At 39.2% G+C, this 20900-nt stretch overlaps 1 protein-coding gene across 7 annotated transcripts in view; it reads left to right on the top strand.

Moving 5' to 3' along the window:
• Window positions 1-20900, top strand: part of MGAT4D (MGAT4 family member D) — a 49842-nt gene that overhangs the window by 8586 nt on the left and 20356 nt on the right. For 3 of the 7 annotated variants that reach the window (XM_039338913.1, XM_039338914.1, XM_039338915.1), the window contains exons 2-6: window positions 1754-1888; window positions 3580-3713; window positions 7796-7842; window positions 14891-15004; window positions 18436-18511. In XM_039338913.1, the coding sequence (XP_039194847.1) occupies window positions 1754-1888; window positions 3580-3713; window positions 7796-7842; window positions 14891-15004; window positions 18436-18511 (506 nt within the window). Of the gene's footprint in view, window positions 1-1753; window positions 1889-3579; window positions 3714-4150; window positions 4209-6934; window positions 7047-7114; window positions 7495-7525; window positions 7677-7795; window positions 7843-14890; window positions 15005-18435; window positions 18512-20900 lie in introns of those variants that run through there. The other 4 variants (XM_039338918.1, XM_039338916.1, XM_039338919.1 and 1 more) reach the window with 4 other exon arrangements.

Raw genomic sequence — 20900 nt, 5'->3', positions numbered from 1 at the left:
CATTTCTTTCACATTACTCGCATAACGTAGCTTGCGAATTAGCCTATCATGTGGTACTTTGTCAAAAGTTATACTGAGATCAAGATATGGCATCATCATTATCTATATAGGAAGTTACTTAATTTAAAAATGAGGTAAGGCTAGTCTGGTAAGATTCATTTTTGACAATTCCAACTGACTTCTGGTAGCTACCACTGCTTTCCAAATTCTTATAGATAGCTGTCTTTATGATATACTCCAAATCTTCCCACATATCAGTATCAGTACTCAGTACAGTTGTACATCCTACATAATTTCATCCTGGACTGAGCCAGAGATGTTGCTACAGTCTTGAATCGGTGCTTAGAGTTTGTTTGGATGTGGATGAGACAAAGCAAGCTAAACTGAACCCGGGCAAGACAGAATTGTAGAAAGGATGACTGTAAACTGTGGTGACAGCCTTTGAAGGGACTTTCCCTGAAAGAATAACTCCATGATTTGTAGTGATGTAATATTGGTTTCACAGATGCTGCATTAGATACTAAAAAGTATCTGGATGAAATTCAAAGTATTGGTTTGATCTGTAAATTTATATGGCTTGATACTTACAGAATTGCCTTTTTGGCATAGAGGTGTCCCTCCCAGCTTTTCTAGTGCAAGCCTCCTGCCAATATCTTTTAATGGCCTCCCTTGTAATAGAGGTAAAAGGGGCTGGAGTTTACAGGCAGTATTGTTCTGCTGTAGGTCCTGGGTTATGAGACACTTTCCTTCTTGAAATTAGATTGGCACCATCATTTGTAGGCATCTGGAAACAGAGTTAATCTGGAGAACATTTGTGAGAGTGGTCACTAATATTTACTGCTTTATAGCTATTTGTGTATCATTGGCTTTATTGATGTTCTTGTATTTTCATTCTGTAAACTGCTAGGAAACATTTTGTTTGAATCCAGTGGTGTACGTAAACATTAAATAAATAAATGCTTTCGTGAAAATATGTCATTAAACAGTTTATTCCTCTAATTAATATTTGCTTTCTAGTATTCAGGGGTTTTGCCCCCTAGGTTTTATATCTGAGATAGGCAGACCCAATGATTGTTTATATAAACAAAACATGTTTTCTTGCACTGAACTATTATTTACTTAGAGAGGGAAAAATGTAAAATTATTATAAAATGGCATATAAAATGATGTCTTGTTTTCCTTTCTTCTTTGTACTGTATAAGATTCTCAATTCTAGCATCATTAATTTCAAATAGATAAACAGTGCTAGCATCAGAAATATACACAGCACATTTTTAGTTTTTCACATATTATTGCTAAGAGTCAGTTCCATCAAGAGAAAGCATTAAAAAGTATATTGTAAGGTCAGTTTTAATCATGTGCAATGTGCAAAATGGGACTAGTGCATGGATAAGTTTTAAATTTAGTATTTGACTGAGAAAAGCCTGCATAAAAATAGCAGCCTTATAATTTAATATTATCCAAATCTGATGCCATCTACACACACTGGTACTAAATTTGTAGAATTCCTGGTTTTTAATCATGCTTATGAATCGTTGGAATTATAATAAATTTCTGGAAGACAGTAATTTGGAGATAAATCTGCTAAATTATCATAATACTTTTTACTATGTATAGAATGCACCTTTGATATTCTATCACATTATCATACTACAGAATTGTATCAGCACTTTGAAAATGGAATCTTGATATTGTGGACAGTTAATTGTTTATGTTTGTATTATTAGTAACTCCTTTTTCTTTTTTTTTAAAGATTACATGGAGTGGAAAGTCCTGAACAACAAGCTCTCAATACATCCTGCAACCATCTGCTACTATCTGCCACATCTCCAGAAAAATGAAGATGCTATTTACCCAAAAGTCATAACTGAGCAGAGTAGAACTGGGGGTGAGAATAAAATTTAATATAGAAGAGAAGAGAGAGTGTTTGCATGTGTGTTAATTGTGTAATCGTGAAAACATCAACGTTTCTGGGCAGTTTTTTTAAAGGAGAGGAGTTGTTTTTACATTATTCATTTGCGTGTACATATCTGATAAAAACAAATCTGTGAATATAAGAGATGATACAGTATGTCCACATTTGAAAGTATGTTGCACTTAATTGCTTACATGAAGAAGTCCTATTAGAGAATTGCTTAAAATCCTAAGTTAAAGATGAAAACAAAATACATAAGCTTGGACTGTTACATTTTTCCTTTCATTTAGTACATTGCTTAGAGAACTGTTATTATCCTATTATTCTTCCAGTAACTGAAGTGAAAGTTTAAGCTGAAAGGTGACAAACTGCCCAAATTTCTTGATAATCTATTTGACTCAGTAGCACACTAGTCCTACCTCTTCCAGATAAGATCACACGTTATACCACATTAGTTTACTAGTGTTTAATTTCCATAAAAGTGTGTATTATCAACAGCTTAGCACAAACCTACTTTAGACTTCTGTTGGGATTGTGAAAATATGATACTATCAGGATACACATAGTATTTCCTGCTGATATCTATAAGAAATGACAAGCCTTCCAGGACCAACAGCAGGTAATTCAAAATACAGATATTCTTCTACTTACAAAGAGGTTAGGCTCTGAGAGGCTTTTCATAAGTCCATTTTGTTTGTAAGTCCAAACAAGTATAAAAAAAAACTTGTGCAGTAGACAGCTCTTAGCTTACTTAAGTAGCAACAAACTTGAGTGTATGAGTGCAGATCAGGAAGTGGAAATTGTGAGTGGAAGTTGGAAGAAGGTGGGAAAACATTAGTTTATGGTGCATCACAGACATATGTGGTGCGCTGTAAACTAACTCTTTCCTGCCTTCTCCTGACTTTGGGACCTTCTAAGCTGGATTGTGCACAGGTTTATTTGTATTAATGAAAGTTCATAACTTGAAAGTTTGTAAATAATGTTTTCAAAGCACTAAATAATACAAGATAGATTTCTTGGGCATATGTAGCTTATAAATTGAAAAATCAAGGAATGAAGGATCTATGAAAAATGATATTATTTATGAATTATTGAAATAATAATCAAGATACTATCCATACACTTTATATTCATTTCTTTTTACAGATAGTCCTCCACTTATGACCGCAATTGAGCTCAAAATTTCTATTGCTAAGTGAGACAGTTGTTAAGTGAGTTTTGCACCATTTTAATGACTTTTCTTGTCACAGTTGTTAAGTGAATCATAGTTGTTAAGTCAGTAACATGGTTGTTAAGTGAATCTGGCTTCCTCATTGACTTTGCTTGTCAGAAGGTCACAAAAGGTGAGGTGATCACTGACACTGGGATACTGTAACCATCATAAATATGAGTTGGTTGACAAGCATCTGAATTTTGATCCTGTGTCCATGCAAATGCAGCCACAGTATAAAAAACAGTATAAAAATAGTCATATCAATTTTTTCAGGGCCATTGTAACTTCGACCAGTCACTAAATAATTTTTTGTAAGTTGGGGACTACCTGTATATGTTCTTCAAAAAAATATTGTACATTTCCCAAATAATAATAACAAGTTTTGTTTTTACAAAACAGTTGCTTTTTACATATTGCTATTACACAAAATAAAACAATTTCTGTATGTTAGTATTCCTAGTAATTGGTATATCATCAGTGCGAAGAAAAAAGGAAAGTTATTTGATGAGTACATTGAATTCCCTTTTCAATGGAATGTCTAAATATCAGAAGAAAAATTGTGTGATAGTTGTCCTTATAGCAGAGGTAAGATAAAATGAGATGATTCATTTAAGCTAACAAAAAAGGAAATATAGTAATTTATATCTATTATTATATGAGTACTCTGCAACTGAATATTAATCAGAGCTTCTGGAAGTATTTTTAAAATTCATTTTCTCCATCAACATGTTCAAGATCCTTTTGTAAATACTATGTTCTCTTCCTTTATGTTTTGTGTGCATTTGTGAATGTGCCTTTGATTCACCACTGATTCCTGGTAACTGCCTGCATAAGTCCTTGCAGTTTTCTTGGAAAGATTTCAGAAGTTGTTTGGCATTGCCTCTTCCCTACAGATGAGAGGAGTAACTAGTCCCAAAGTCACCCAGCTGGCTTTGAGCCTAAAGTGGAACTGGAATTCCAGTTTCTAGCAAGTTGCCTTAACCACTATATCAAACTGGCTCTCTTTTTATATTTTATTATAGATTATATTATGATATTCAAAAACATTACAAATAATTCTTGAATTTGAAAAATGCATAGGTGAGTTATTGCTTTTGAATTATTCCTGGTCTATAGATGCAGGATCTCTATTAAAATTGTTGAATTTATGGATTATAATGTGATAGCATATATTGAATTTATGGTAGCAGAGAATGAGTATTTCAGAAAATGGACATCATATGCTAGTGCAACTGCTATAGCAACAAGACATTATTCATATAAGGGGCAGTTTTTATTTTATAAATATCTTTTAATGTTTAAAATGACATGAAAATTATACTAATAAAATTATATTACAGTTATCTATTTTTAGTAATTATATGAAAGCAGACATTAAACACATTAAGTAATATTAAATTTACATCCGTTTATTAATAAAATCAAGTTATAAGTATCAACAGCAGTAATATTCTTTAAATATTGCAATTAATTTAATAAGAAACCTTCCTTATTTAATAGATTTTCTTTGACTTAAATGTTAAGAGAAACCATAATTTTCATGGGCAGAATTATAGTCCAGAAAAGGTTTCTATGTAAATTAAATTACTGTGTCAGATTCATTTTCAAATATAAGGTTATTTTAAATATAATACCATATATACTGGTAACTTAAGTTGTGTTCTATTGAAGGAATTGTATATAATATAGAGTTTGTCAATATAATAATCCTCAGTTAATTACCCTAATTGGGATTGGAATTTCCATTGCTAAGTGAAGTGTTAATTAAGTAAAACATGACATGATGGCATTGCTTAGCGATGGCAGTTCTGGCAGTCCCAGTTACAATTGTTTGGCAAGGACTATGCAGTAGTTAGGTGAGGACCTGATGCTCCTCCTGCCTTGCTGTCCTCGCCTCCACTTCACATCCCCCTCCTTCCATTTATCTTCCTCCATCTCTGTGCTTTGTATCACCTTGCACTCTACCAAGTCCCTCTTCCCCGCCCCCCAGTTGACTTTTGCCATCTTTATTTATTTATTTATTTATTTATTTATTTATTTATTTATTTATTTATGAGACTTATATACCGCTTTAAGTGCAAGCACTCTCTAAGCGGTGTACACCAGTAAGCAATGTATATATATATTTACATTGCCCCCAACAATCTGGGTCCTCAAATCTTCTTCCTTCTACTGCTGACAAAATGTGCTGAGTCAGTTGTGGCCCTTCACGAGGCCTTCATGGCACAAGAGTAGGTGATGGTGGTAGATTGCAGGTAGCCAAAAGGGCAGAGATGGGTGGGGGAAGGTGAAGGTGATTTGAAGCACACATTGTAGTTGTAAATGGGGACAGGCTGTGAAGCACGAAAACATTTGATCATGTGGCTACAGGATCACTACAATGGCCGTAATGTTGAAGATGAGTTGTAACTACCATTCTTTAAGCACCATTGTAACTTTGAATGTTCACTGAATTAATGGCTGTTAAGCAAGTAACATACATTCAGCATACTATACCTTGATTTAGGCATTAAGCATCTTAAAATGCAGTTTTTTGAATTTGACTTTTTAGCAAGCTTTTAGCAAATTTACCGGGATGCTTTTTGCACATTTTGCAGTCTAATTATATTCTACAATCCTATACATGTACTTTATTATTTTACTCTGCTTTTGAACCAAATATATTTCTCTGTTTGGTACCTGTCAGGTTTGGTCAAATATTTCAGTCTAAGACAGAGGTCCTCAACCTTTTGGGCACCAGGGACTGGTTACATGGAGAGAGGTTTTTCCACAGACCAGAAGGGGCGTGGTTTTGTGTGCTGCCTGTATCCCGCGGATGGGGCTTTGCTTGTTTGTGCAGCCCAGTTGCTGACATGCCGTGGCCTGGTACTGGTCCATGGAGCAGGGGTTGGGGACCCTTGGTGTAAGACAATAATTTAAAACAATAATGCTATCTATTCTACATTTTACGATAATATTAATCATACTGTACTAGAAAATTAGCCAGATCTTACTATTAGTATCGTGTTTCCCTGAAAATAAGACCCACCCAGAAAACAAGTCCCAGCATGTTTTAGCATGCACCTAATATAAGCCCTACCCCCAAAATAAGCCCTACTTAAGAACCCACCCACTCCATCCCACCATCTGGTTGCTCGCTACCGCAATGAGGCAGGTGCCACCACCATAAAGTGAGGCGAGGCAGTTGGCGAGAGTATGTGGAGCTGCTCCATGCGCCTCGCACCTGCGCATCTCAGGGCCCTTACACTCCCTGCTCAGCAATCTCACCCCACCCGTTCAATGACCCAGCTGCACGCCCGCTATATTTCTGTGATTTACCAGACTAATATTACTCAGAAAATAAGGTTGGTCTGATATAATTTATTCCTAACATATCTTTGCTGATTTCTTTTAATCAATGGCTCTCATATTTAATATCTCTTTCAAAATTTTCTCTGTATCAGTATCAATCCAATCAATCTGTAATTTTTTTATCCGAATTTCTCTCCATTTTGAAGTAAAAAAAACACATTTGTATCATTTATGAAAATGTAATTTTTTATGCAAATTTCTCTCCATTTTGAAGTTAAAAAAACACATTTGTATCATTTGTGAAAATGCCTCAGTTATTTTTCAAAGATTCTTAAAATTTTATGGTTAGCACTTCTGAAATAACATCCACAAGTTTCGTTAGCATTAGAGAAGTATAATTAAGTTAATTCTGATGGTATGAAATTTAAAATAGCTGAGTAATCTTTATCATCACCTTTCCTCTATCGGGGTACAATTCACTCCTTATATATTTAACAGTAATTTCCCTTTTCCAGATTCAAGATGGAGGCTAAATTTCCATTCTATTGAGCCTGCAACTATAATGCTATGTGATGTGAAGCCACTTTTGTGCTAACTGTCATGGTTGGAAGTCCATGGAATAAAAGGGTAGATTTGTCTTAAACCGCGACCTTAACTGTCATAAAATCTAAACATCATACCTTTATTTATCTGCTCCTGATACTAGATGATTCAGAGGAATTTTTCTTGGAATGATAAAGGAATTTGCTATTTATTCTTGCAAGTGGAACACATCTTAGCCCAACTTTGTATCTTTTAAGAACGCTTAGTCTCCTGTTTTCCATTCCATTACTCTTTATTACTTGGTTGATTTTCTGTTTTATATAAGAGACCAAAACAGTTTATCATTAACCTAGGTATTCTAACTCCATTTCTTTGCAAAGAACAAATTAGAATAATATGGTTCCCTGCTGTTTGTTAAAGACCACAGAGCAGAACGTTTACATAAAAATTCTTGCTTCTGAGAGCAATGAATTCAAATTTATAATGCAATGGAAAGTGAAGCAGCTGCAGGTTAATTCTTTTACGTATGAAGGTAAATATATGTGTTCCAGGATAATATTGCAGGTTCTAATCTGGGTTGATCACCAGGACCTGCTGGAGCCCTTTCTCAGAGAGCTCCTCTCTAGCAGACGCACTCTCTGCTGGAGAAAAGGTTCCCTGAGAATGAACTCCAGCACAAGTTTGAAAATTTGGAAGAGTAAACCTCTGGGCCTGGTAATCAACCCAGATTTGATCTTTTACATATATTCTCATTGAAAAAGAAGGGACTGTGAAGAATAAATAAATCTGGTTTCAGAAAATAACATTTCTGAAATTTTCTTTAATTTTTCTAGGTGAACTCAGCATATGTTAGTGGCATTGCAGGGAACATTAAAAGAAGGTAAATCTTTAAAACTCTTTTTAAAAGTATAGCTTAAAAATTCACTAATGATAAATTTAGTGTAATGTGAAATTAATTGCATGATACCTTTAAAATTATTGAAAGTTTTTAAAAATCTACTGTTACTTTTGCTTTAAAAAATTGCAGATGCTAGACAAAGTATATATGTAGTGTGTAACTGGATATGCAATTCAATTAATTTAAGGTAGCAGAAGAGACCTGATTCATTCATAAAATCATAGGGACCCCAGAAGTAATCAAGTCCACTCCCACGCACGTTGTAGGATTAAATATTACATCCCTGATAGATCTAGCCTCTGATTGAAGGGGAAGAAACACTCCTTGAGGTATTTTATGCAATTAACTCCTGATTCCACTGATTGACAGCTCTTATTGGCAAAAAGTTCTTTCTAATGTTTAATCTGTATCTATATCTCTGCCATTCTGAGAGGCAAATTGTTTTTATGTAACATATCAGAAACTGCATCCCCATAGTTCCATGAACTAAATTGAGTTAAGGCAGCTATTGAGCTTCTGGGGGAGGTATGGTGAACTGAAGCCTGCAGCAAAGACAAGGGAACCAATGAGGAGACCAGTTCATTGGAACCCCTCTGGATAAGGGGATGATGGGAGATCACCCCCCCAAAGGCTACTTCTCACATTGTGATTGCAGGACAGCACTTTGCCATGGACGTGGGTGTTGGGAGATGATATTTTATTTATTTATTTATTCATAAAATTTATAGGCCACCCATCTTATCTCAAGATAGGATTATCCAGGTTGCTTACAACTAGGATAAAGACTTTTAAAGGTTTGTAAATCTCACATTCTAACCACTTTGATTAGGGGGTGAAAGGGGGGGGGTTGTGCTATCCTGGTTCATTTCCTTCCTCTGTGGCCACTCTCAGTCAGTGTTAATAGGAGGCGAGAGATCCAGCCCTCACCCACTGGTTTGCGGGATTCCGCAGGGCCCAGTACTCTCTCTGCTTCTATTTAATATTTACATGAAGCCGTTGGGTGAGATCATCTGTCACCATGGACTGAGATATCATCAGTATGCTGATGATACTCAGCTGTGTGTCTCAGCCTGTGGTGAGTTAAGCAATGCTGTAACCTCCCTTTCGCGGTACCTGGCGGCTGTTAGGGGCTGGATGGGGAGCAACAGGTTGAAACTGAATCCTGGCAAGACCAAGTGGCTTTTGAGGTTCTTTGGCCCATGGAGAATTGCCATCTTTGGTTTTGGATGGGGTGGCACTGCCCCAAACAGGCCCTGTGCGTAATCTGGGGGTACTCCTGGACTTGTGGCTCCTGCTCAAAGAGCAGATGGCAGCCATGGCCAGGAAGGCCTTTGCGCAACTGCACATTGTGTGCTAGTTATGCCTTTTCCTAGACCAACAATCCCTACTCACCGTCACTCATGCCTTAGTCACCTCCCATTTTGACTATTGCACTGCCTCTACATGGGGCTGCCCCTGAACAGCATCCGGAAGCTCCATTTGGTACAAAATGCAGCAGCCCGCATGGTTTTGTGCAGACCTCAGTGTGCATACGTGACGTTTCTCCTGTGGAGCTGCACTGGTTGCCAATTTGCTTCTGGGTGCAATTCAAAGTGCTGGTTGTCACATTTAAAGCCCTTCATGGTTTGGGACCAGGTTATCTGAGGGACCGTCTCTCGTTGGTCACATTTACCTGATCCACTAGGGTGGGGAGGCAAGAAATGCTGTGGGTCCCATCCCCTAAGGCGATGCATCTGGCAGGACCCAGAAGAAGGGCCTCCTCTGTGGTTGGTTCTCTGGAACATCATTCCCTCAAAGATTAGACTGGCCCCCACTCTAACACTCTTTCAGAAGGCACTGAAAACATGTTTTTGCCAGAGGGCTTGGGGAACCCAGAATGGGACAGAGCCCATAAATGACTAGTTTAATGTGTGTTGTCACTGGGGTGGGGGTTATTATATTATTTGATTATTTTTCTTCTTGTTATTTTTTATTTTTATAGGGTGTTTTTCTATTTATGTAAGTCACCATGTGCGAGTAGGTGGCAATACAAATTTTCTAAATAAATAAATAAAATAAATTTCTAAACTATTGGAGGCCTTTGGTATGACAAATTTGAAAATGCTGGATGAGTCTCTCCTCAATCTTGAATGAAACAATATTTTATCATAAGCTTAAGAATTTAAAGAATCTGAAATAAGTAGCAAAATGTTAAACAAGATTTTGATCTTGATCTTATAAAGTTATAAATGGACTAAGGGTTCAGACAAAATTGGAACATTTAAAACTTTTACAATAAAATTTTAGAATTAATTATAAAGTACAACAAGTACTCATGGGAAATAGATCCTGTTTTGGTTTTTGTAAGACATAATATAGATAAACAATTTCTTGATTTCAAAAACTGGACACTAGAGGGGATTAAAAATTTTAGGTAGAGGAAATATTTTACAGGTTTATAAAATGATGCAAACATTATGTCAATAAAAAAAACTGAAGGAGACTTGAATAATGGAATCAGATACCCACATATCAACAATATTAGTAATGATATCTGTTTCTGTGGATACACACTGTGTCCAAAGATATTATGGAAGTTATGACAGATGTAGAAAAAAAAATTACCTGACAACATAGAGAAGGTATTGAAAGTAGATTTATAAGTGACAGGCCAGGAGAATGACTTAGTAATATGTGGGATGAAGAGATTAATGTTTGTAATATTAGAGAGGGTGAAGAGTTATTAAACAAGTTTGTTCTTGTTGTGATGAAGGTTAAAAGATATATATATATATATATATATATATATATATATATATATATATATATATATATATATTCTAAAATTTGGATTGCTAGCAAAGAATTAAGGGAGAACTGGAATAGCTATTTCGAATTCTTTAGCTCTTTTCAACCAAACATACCCTTCTGAGATTCGAACCTGGGCTGTCTGCATGTTAGGCAGCTGTATTAATCTCTAGGCCACAGGCTCTGTCTCACTTTTGCCAGCTGTGTTAGGGAGGGAAGAAACAGGGGAGGAGTTGTCTAGAATGCTGTATGTTACACCCTGTTGCCCAAATATGGGAGAAAGAAATCTTTTGCCTTGTATCAGCTCAAACTAGAGCCATCCACAGGCAGCAGTCACAACTGTGACATCACATACATTTCTAAAATTTGGATTGCTAGCAAAGAATTAAGGGAGAACTGAAATAGCTATTTCGAACTCTTTAGCTCTTTTCAACCAGACATACCCTTCTGAGATTTGAACCTGGGCTATCTGCATGTTAAGCAGCTGTATTAACCTCTAGGCCACAGGCTCTGTCTCACTTTTGCCAGCTGTGTTAGGGAGGGAAGAAACAGGGGAGGAGTTGTCTAGAATGCTGTATGTTACACCCTGTTGCCCAAATATGGGAGAGAATATTCATATTCATTCTGAGGTTTTCGTGGGTGTTTGTATGTAGGTCTTTGGTTATTCAGGTTTTCTCCCACGTAAAATTAGAGGTGTCTTGGCGACATTTCAACGAAGTCCCATTCGTCATCTTCAGGCTGGTATTTGCAGCTTCGTGCTTCGAGGAGCAATGTGTGGTCTTAGCTGTTTCTTCCTTTTAACTGCCAGTGGGGGTATGAACTGATTGGGTGGGAGCTTGGCTGTGTTCTGATTGGGTGGAGGTATGTTCTGATTGGTTAGGGGCTTGGCTGTGCTCTGATTGGCTGGGGGGTTGGCTGTGCTCTGATTGGCTGGGGGAGTGTTCTGTTTGGGTGGGGGCTTTGTTGTGCTCAGGTTAGTCTGAGGTGCAGGGGGATTTAAGATGGTGGGCTGCCTTGCTATTTTTTGGCTTCGCGTCCGTGATCGTGCCTCATCTTCATGGCGGGTGTCAGTTTGCTTCATGTATGGATTGGATGGGTTTAAAGTGGCTAATGATGCAGCTGTGGTCTGGCTTCTGGTTTCTGGTCGTGCCTCATCATCGGTGTGGCTTTGGGTTTGCTTTTTGTGTGGATGTGTGGTGGTGACATCCTGTGTGGTTTTTGTGAGTGTGGGTCTGGTGTCATTCTTTGTGTTAGGGAGTCGTTTGTCAATAAGGGCTGGTGGGAGGTATCATCTCGTTTGTTCATGCGATGTGGGCGTTTTTCTATCTCGATGGCTTCTCTGATTATTCTGTTATTAAAATGTTCAGTTTTTCAGTCTTCAGGGAAGACTCTTGGGAACAGCGGAATTGATCGTATGGCCCAGAATACGGGGGAGGGGTATGCCCGACCCCAGGGGACTGATCAAAAGAGAAGGGGAGAGAGAAAAGAACAGAAAAGATGAGGCACGTAAGATTGGAAGCATATTCACGGATGGAGAGGGGATATTTGAGAAGGGAGTAAGAATGGAGGAGAATAGCCAGGAACAGCAGGTAGAGCTGCAGATTAGAGGGGGGGAGGAAACAGTAGAGGGTGGAGTTGATAGGAATGGAGAAGGGCAGGCAGGAATAATAGGCAGGACAGCAGTTTTTTGGGGGGGGGGGGAAGTTTGGGAAGGAGAGTCCAACAGGAACGCAGGTCGGTAGATGGGAACAGTACGTAGGACAGCAGGTAAGGGAGGGAAGAATGCTGGAAGAAACAGCAAACAGAGCAGTGGATTGGAGAGGGGGGGAGGAAACAGGAGAGGGGGGGACTGACAGGAAAGGAGAAGGGCAGATGAGAATAGCAGGCAGGACGGCATATTGGGGGGGAGGAAAGCTTGAGTAGGAGGGTTTAACAGGAATGGATGTTGGCATGTGGGAACAGCATGCAGGACGGCAGGTCAGAGGAGGAGGAATGTTAGAAAAGAGAGGATGGACAGAAATGGATGAACAACAGGCAAGTCAGCAGATGATGGGGAGGACATTGGAGAGGGGAAGATGGACAGTTGGGGAGGAGGGTAAACAGGAACAGCAGGTAGAGCAGCGAATCAGGAAGGAAAAGATATTGAGGAAGAGAACATCAATAAGAATGGTCGATGAAAGGCAGGAGCAATATGTTAATCAACAGGTGGGAGGGTTGAAGGAAGGGGGGAAGGATGACAGGAATGGATAACAAAGGGTGTATGAATCGGCAGGCTGGGAGAGGAGGGGGGTTGGAGGAGGGAGTTGAAATAGGAACTGGCAATGGTATGCAAAAACAGCAGGCAGATCAGCAGCCCAACAGGATTCGTGGAGTGCCGAATCGGAGGAGGCACCTTGCATTGGGTAAGGAGGAGGGATTGGGGAGTGTGTCAATGATAACAGCACAAGGAGGGGGAGACAGCACAAGGATGACAAAGCAGAAAAATACAATGTTAGAGTGCAAAAAAGAGAGGGCGGAACAGTCAAGGCAGTCACAGGCAATCAGGAAGAGTGGCCCTGTCACGAGGGCAATGAGTAGGCAATTGGATCAGCAAGGGGATAAAAAGAACTTCCCATCCCCTAAGCCCCACTCTGAGGACGCTGGCAGAGGACCAGCGAAAGCTGAGTTGTTTTAATTCTTGTATATAACTGTTTTTATTGTTTTAAATGTTGTTTTAACAATAAATAACTGGAGTATACTCTTCCCGGAGATTGAAGATTGCATCATTGAACAAATATGCCCGGGATTCGTATTTTTATAATCATTAAGGATATATATATATACATAAAAGGCACCACAGACAGAATCAGTAAGATCCTCCATAAACACAACATCAAAACAGCATTCTGCACAAACAGAAAAATATCCACCATCCTTAGAAACCCCAAAGATAAAATTGAATTAGAAAATCAAGGAGTATACGAAATCCCATGCACCACTTGTCCCACCACATACATCGGACAAACCAACAGAAGAATAAGTGCACGCATTGAAGAACATAAGAACTCAGTCAAAAAAGAGGAACCAACATCTTCCCTGGTCCAACACCTTAAAGCTACAGGACATGAAATTGACTTTAAAAATACCAGAACCATTGCCAAAAGTGAACATTTTAATAACAGAATAATCAGAGAAGCCATCGAGATAGAAAAACGCCCACACAGCATGAACAAGCGAGATGATACCTCCCGCCTACCAGCCATTTGGAAACCCGCCCTCATTGACAAACGACTCCCTAACACAAACAATGATACCAGACCCACACTCACAAAAACCACACAGGATGTCACCACCACACATCCACGCAAAAAGCAAACCCAAAGCCACACCGATGATGAGGCACGACCACAAACCAGAAGCCAGACCACAGCTGCATCATTAGCCACTTTAAACCCCTCCAATCCATACATGAAGCAAACTGACACCCCCCATGAAGAGGAGGCATGACCACGAACGCGAAGCCAAAAAATAGCAAGGCAGCCCAAAATCTTAAACCCCTCTGCAACTCAGACTAACCTGAGCACAACCAAACAGAACACTCCCCCAGCCAATCAGAGCACAGCCAAGCCCCTAACCATTCAGAACACACCTCCACCCAATCAGAACATAGCCAAGCTCCCACCCAATCAGTTCATACCCCCACTGGCAGTTAAAAGGAATAAACAGCTAAGACCACACATTGCTGCTCAAAGCACGAAGCTGAAAGCACCAGCCTGAAGATGACGAATGGGACTTCGTCGAAACGTCGCCAAGACACTTCCAATTTTACGCGGGAGAAAACCCGAACAACAAAGACCTACATATATATATATATATATATATATATATATATATATATATATATATATATATTCCTCTCTATTCTTTTTTCTGACTTTAGTTTGCATTAGATTTTACTAGTATAATCAAAATTCTTAATAAAAAAATTATTTATTTGTATCCTGCTTTTATTATTTTTACAAATAATTCAAGGCAGTAAACATATTCAACACATCTTCCTCCTCGTATTTTCCCCACAACAGTATTATGATTTTTGAAAATTTGGCAAATCTCTCTCCCTCTCTCCCTCCCTCCCTCCCTCCCTCTCTCTCTTTCTCTCTCTCTCTCCCTCCTTCCCTCTCTCCACCCCACCTCCACCCCCATCGGACATTGATAGTTTGTATAGAGATCACTGGAAAAAAATATTGTTCTTTTCTTTCTTCAGCTTTCCAAATGAAGTTCTTTCTGGTGCTCTGGAAATTATTTCTCCCCATGAATCCTTTTACCCTGATTTTTCCAATCTTAAGGAAACATTTGGAGATTCAAAAGAAAGAGTGAGGTATGAAAGATGGGATAATAAGATCCTTGGAATACATTTTCCTAGGATTTTAAAATTAGGATTATTTTATTTCTTAAACTGTCATGTCCATTTTTGCCCATGCTCATAATAAATAATAAAACATAATAGTGAAACACATGTTTATTGTCTCTGATTAACAAATACAATAGAAGGCAGATATAAACAGAAGGACATTAATGAAAAGGAACTTATTATAGTCAGCTTTAGAATAATATCAGTTTTGAACATTTATACATGTGTAGTTTAAAAAAAATGAATCCCAGTTCTTGTCCTGTTTAAATTGGTGCACAAGAGACGACCATTTTGCAGCAGAATGGAGAATGCTCTGGATAGGTACCCCAGGTTTGCATTACTTTAATACAGTCTGCTTGGGACTGCCTCTTAAAATTATGTAAAAGTGCAGTTGGTACAACATAAGCAGCTTCCATGCTAACAGTGGAGGCCACTGGGATAACACTTGCACCAGAAGGTATTTCAACAGAGTTACACCTGCTTTGCTTGTGTTGCATGACTTCTAATAAGATTATAAATGTTGCTAGTGATCCATATGTTTTAAGTTCTTCTTATCGTTGGGACATCTCAGTAGCTAGGAGGGCATGTTTCTAATCCCCCTCCTTGGAAAATTAAGGAGATAGAAATATTCTTTCTCCATGGCTGCCCTAGCCCTTTGGTGTTTTTCTCTCCACTTCAGCTGCTGGTTAGCATGGAAAAAGTGGAGTCAGTAGTCTTCTGCTGAGCCTTTTGAAAGTAGAATATTAGTTCCATGGTTGCTATGTTTTTATCTTTCACCTTTTTATATATATTATGGTTTTAGGTTGGCTATTTTATGTTTTTATGATTTATGTTTGATGTGTCTATTTCATGTCTATTTCATGCTCAGAGTATAATTGGCACAGCATATACATTTGTGGAAATAAATAGAATCAGGCATTTTAAAATTAGCTTTGTTACTCAAATATAGCAAGCACTTCTGTAGCATAATGTAATGTGTTCCATATATCTGCTGGTATTCAAAATCATGCCCATATTAGTGAGCTAGTGAGTCCCTATTTTCCATGAAGACATACAGATGCCAAAGCTGTAAGACATTATTAACCACCACTGCAGTCTGGATCAGGCTGAGGCAGTTTTTTAAAGGGAAAATTAGCCCTTTCTAGGAAAATTGATACATATATCAGACTGTTGCCTGCATTTCCAAGCAGATACAAGAAGCCATACATATGAAGGTCTTTGTAGAGCAACATGGTGAAATTCTGCCCACTATATATGTTAGTCCCTAGATTTAAATGTTAAGCATCTTCATTTTTTATTGTGATATAACTGATCATTTCTAGGTTTGAAGGTTTCTGCTATAGTCCTTTGTTTTCAGTACAAGAAAATTTCATTGCCACAAGAATCACAGACTCCCACTTCACCTCTTCAATTCTTCCATCTATTTTCTAGACCAGACATATCAAACACAAGGCCCATAGGCTGCATCTGGCCCATGATTGGCCAATATTTGGCCCATGGGGATCCCCCAGAAATGGCGAGGGACTGGCCCCCACCACCCTGGCCCTGGCCCCACCCAGCCCAGCGGATCTCAAGGCACACGCAAGGGGCTGATGGCATCTAGCAGCAGGGACTGCATAGCCCGCTGTGAATACTGGCCCAGTCCTCCAACAGTGCTGCGGCAGCACCGGCAGCATGCGGAGTTGGGGTACATGATGTGGACCACCAGACATGCCTACTCTGTCTCATCTGTTTTATGGCTGGAGAGCAGGTCGCCACTGGTCATCTCTTCAGCCCCCTCAAGTGTCTTGTCCTTGGCCTGCATGTGGAGTGCATTCCCCTCACGCACCTCGGTACCTGCCATGGCTGCCAGTCACTTGCATTGGTCCATTAGGCCGCCACCCAGAGCTGCAGGCCCACCCAGCATGAAGGAAGTGAAGTGGTTGGCTAGGAAGCCCGAGTAGAGGTGGTAGAGCACACCCAGGGCCAGCAGGCAAAAGGCCACCCTGAGCAGGGAAAGCTGGATACCCATCAGCGTCATGGCCGCCCAAGCCCAGCAGAGATGGAGGGGAGGCACGCAATCCTGGCTGGGCCTAGACAGGCATGGTGCTGATGGGATCTGGCTTTCCCCGCTCAGGATGGCCTTTTGCTTGCTGGGTGTTGGTGTTCTCTACTCGAGCTTGCTAGCCAGCCATTTTTGCCTCCTTTGTGCTGGGTGGGCCAGGCACTCTGGATGGTGGCAGCAGCCTAATGGACCTCTGTGAGCTGCTGGCGGCGGCGGCCCAAGGGGGGGGCAATGTGTCAGGTGTGCGAGGGGAACAGGCTCCACACGCAGGGCAAGGACAAGATCTGCAAAGGGGCTGAGAATGACCAGTAGCAATTTGCTCTCCAACCGCAAGCAAAAGCAGATGGGATGGACTACGCTCATCTGGCAGTCTGCATCACGTGCCTCCCCCCTCCCCTACTCCACCTGCTGCTGGAGAGCTGGCCCAGTATTCGCAGTGGACTGCGGAGCCCTAGAGTACGCCGGACGAGGGGCTGGCAGGCTGTGGCTGCTGACAGACACTATCAGCCCCCATACGCTCACTGGCTTCTGTGTGCAGGGGCCAATGGTATCAGGCAGCAGCTGCCCCGGCCACTGCCTTGACTTGCCTTGCCTTGCACTGCGGCAATGGCACCCCCACCCTATCCCCTGCTTCGCCTTGTCTCACCCTGCAGGACGAGCCTCCTGCCCGCTGCCCTACCCACCAGAGACCCCCTGAGTCCCCCAGCCCTGCCAATCCCCACAGCAACATCAAGGTGGCCACGGCCACCCCAGCCACATCCACGCAATCTACCATTACCACCGCACCCAGTGGGCCACGCCCACCCAGCCTCCCTGAGGGCACCACAATGCTGATGAAATTGCGTTTGACATCCCTGTTCTAGACCATGGGTAAGACAGAATGCTGGTTTATTTGTTATCATAAAATGAGGATCCCCCAGTATTTTTCATGTAGAGATTTCATTCTGTGTATGCAAACTAAATATCACAGAAGATTAATGGAGAAATTAAATTTTAGGAAAATATTATAGAAGAACCCTGAAAGATAATATCGGCTGAATAATAAAGGATCTGTTTTCTGAAATGTCCAAGTTAGGTAGAAATAGATCCATCCTATCACAGTGCCTATAATTTCTGACAGTGAAAATACAATTTTTGATAGTACTGAAAGCTGCTGACATTCAGAAGACTCAATAAGGTTATTTTCTACATTATTCCTCTTCCAATTAAAAATAATCAAAGCAATTTCCATTCTGAATTTTACCTAGCAAAATAATTTGAATGAGTTTCAGCAAAAAAATATTTGACTTTACACAGAAAGAAAATATAAGTATAGATTTGTTTTTAAAAATTTCATGGATTTTTTTTTGTTTAGATGGAGAACAAAACAGAATTTGGATTATAGTTTCTTAATGATGTATGCCCAACAAAAAGGAATGTATTATTTACAGGTATGTTTCCATAACTATATATATGGTTACACTGTCTAAATTGTGCAAGATTATATGCCTGGATTCTACAATCTTTAGGTATCAGTTGGTTTTAGTTTTATTATTAAATAACTTGGAAGTGCTTGTTGCTAGGTTAGCAGAATCATGTTCATGTTTATTATTCACATGAATGTTTAATAAAGGAATTGATATATGAATCTAGTGTATTGAGAATGTTGGACAAGAGATGTACATATATTCCTAATGAACTGTCAGGTTATGAGCTTTTGCCAATATGAACAAACCTGTTCTTATCCAAGACTTGGAAGAAGATGGAAAATATGTATGTAGTGCATTGGAATTTTTCCCACCTTCTCTTGACATCCAGGACCTTTTAGATTGCAGTTGTGAATAGGTGTAGTATAGTTCTTACCTTACACAAGCAACAGCATTGTGGTAAAACCTGATAGCATCCACAACTTCAGCCTGGCATACTGGAAACTAATCCTTTCTTACCTTTCCAATTTCTAGGTTGTAGTTGTGGATGCTATCAGGTTTTTCCCTGATGCTATCCCTTATGTAAGGTAAGAACTGTACTGTGCATGTTTCTTATGCTTGTTGGACTTGTGGATAAAATGGATTTACAAATGGCCTTTTGGAACATAATCCATAAGTAGAACATGATCGTAATTAGTTGGCTACTGGCTTGATTAGAATCATTACTGTCTTTTCAAAGGAATATGGTTCTTGGTGGTGCAGCTATTTGATAAACTACTGGTTTATGTCAGCCTAATTCAGTCTTTGGTCATATCATCTCCTAGTTTTAGGAGTCTAAAGCATTTTGAGGACACCAGACTGGGGAAAGTTGTGTTATACATTAGCATCTGGCTTTCTCAAGTATTTTTTGGGCATAATCAAGATCAAATGCTAATGACAGATCCTTGCCACTGAGTAGCTTGGGCTACCCATCATTTAAAATTTCCACAATGGATTATCAGTTTGAATCTTTAGGAGAAATAGTATTTGGAGCTAGATCTAGTTACTCAGATTTCACCACTACTCCTAGTGGTAGGATTCATCTTTGAACTGGAGCTGGGATGGGCTCCCGACTTGTGTTTTTATTTAGAGTTCTATTGGTGTATGTAATGGGAATAATTTCCTGTGAGATTTTGCCCTACCCTATTGCTGCATTGTCAATATGGGCCAACAATCATTGTTTTGATGGTAGGAACAGAGGGCATCTCTCTATACAATTTTTTTCTTCCATAGGAGCAATCTGTAGGGGGGGTTCCTACTAGTAATGAAATTTGTTTGTTAAATTGCACAAATGGTACAACTTATGCTAGTTGCTTGTGATTTTTTCACACTACATTATCTTAGTTTCACCATGATTTGCTGTGGACACTGTTGAATGTATTACAGGAACTCTTCATTTAACAATAAGTGGAACTAGAGTTTCTATTGCTAAGCGATGTGGTCATAAAGCATAACATCATGTGACTGTGCTGTTCATTGATTGCAGTTCCAGCATTTCCAGTTGCAGTCATTAAGCAAATCTTGTACAACATCACATGGCTGTCACTTGTGACCTCCTGCTGACTTTACATGTCAAAAGCCAGCAGTGAAGGTTACAAACTATGATCACATGACTATAGCATGCTGCAATGTCATAACTGTGGACCAATCACCCAATGTCCAAATCATAATCATCTGACCACAGGGATGCTGCAACTGTTGTTAAGTATGAAGACAAGTCGTGTGTATTACTAGTTCAGCACTGTTGTAAATTCAAATGGTCACTGAACAAGTGGTCGTTAAAAAAAATGAGAACTAAGTTTACCTTAAATGCTTTGCCTGATTTTCATAACCATTCAAGCCCCCAAAGCTGCAATTATTATTGAGGACAAGAACCATTCCTTGCTGCTGCTTAAAACTTCCCATACTTGCCGTCATGTGAGCCTTAATTAGTAGTATTACCCTAACCATGATATCTGCCACTTCAGAAAGGAGCTGGAAAGTAGACCACAAGAAAACAAAACAAATGATTGAAAAATCAAAACATTTTAGTAATAGAGAATGCTGTGCTCTATAAAGCAAAAGTAAGGAAGGTATGAATCATATTAAATGAAGCTAGTAAGTGAAACTAGTTAGGGGAAAAAAAAGGATGGGCTATCATCTTGACAAAAAATATGAGGTTCTGAAAAAAATAGTAAATTCATTTTACTATCACATATATTATAAATATAGTAGAAGTAAAAATATGACCAAAAGGAACTGGGAAATGAAGAGCTGAGTTCTAGGAGAAATTTGTCATTGTTTTTCTTTACATGGGAAGAGAGATTAAAGGGTATTTATTCTCATGCTATATTTTCTTTAAATCTGGAATATATGTATAAGTGAGAATCCTTTT

This window comes from Crotalus tigris, unplaced genomic scaffold (assembly GCF_016545835.1).
Source record: "Crotalus tigris isolate CLP2741 ecotype Arizona unplaced genomic scaffold, ASM1654583v1 scf7180000017725.2566008, whole genome shotgun sequence".
In the NCBI taxonomy this organism is placed as follows: domain Eukaryota; kingdom Metazoa; phylum Chordata; class Lepidosauria; order Squamata; family Viperidae; genus Crotalus; species Crotalus tigris.
This window is presented reverse-complemented; position numbering and strand designations above follow the sequence as displayed.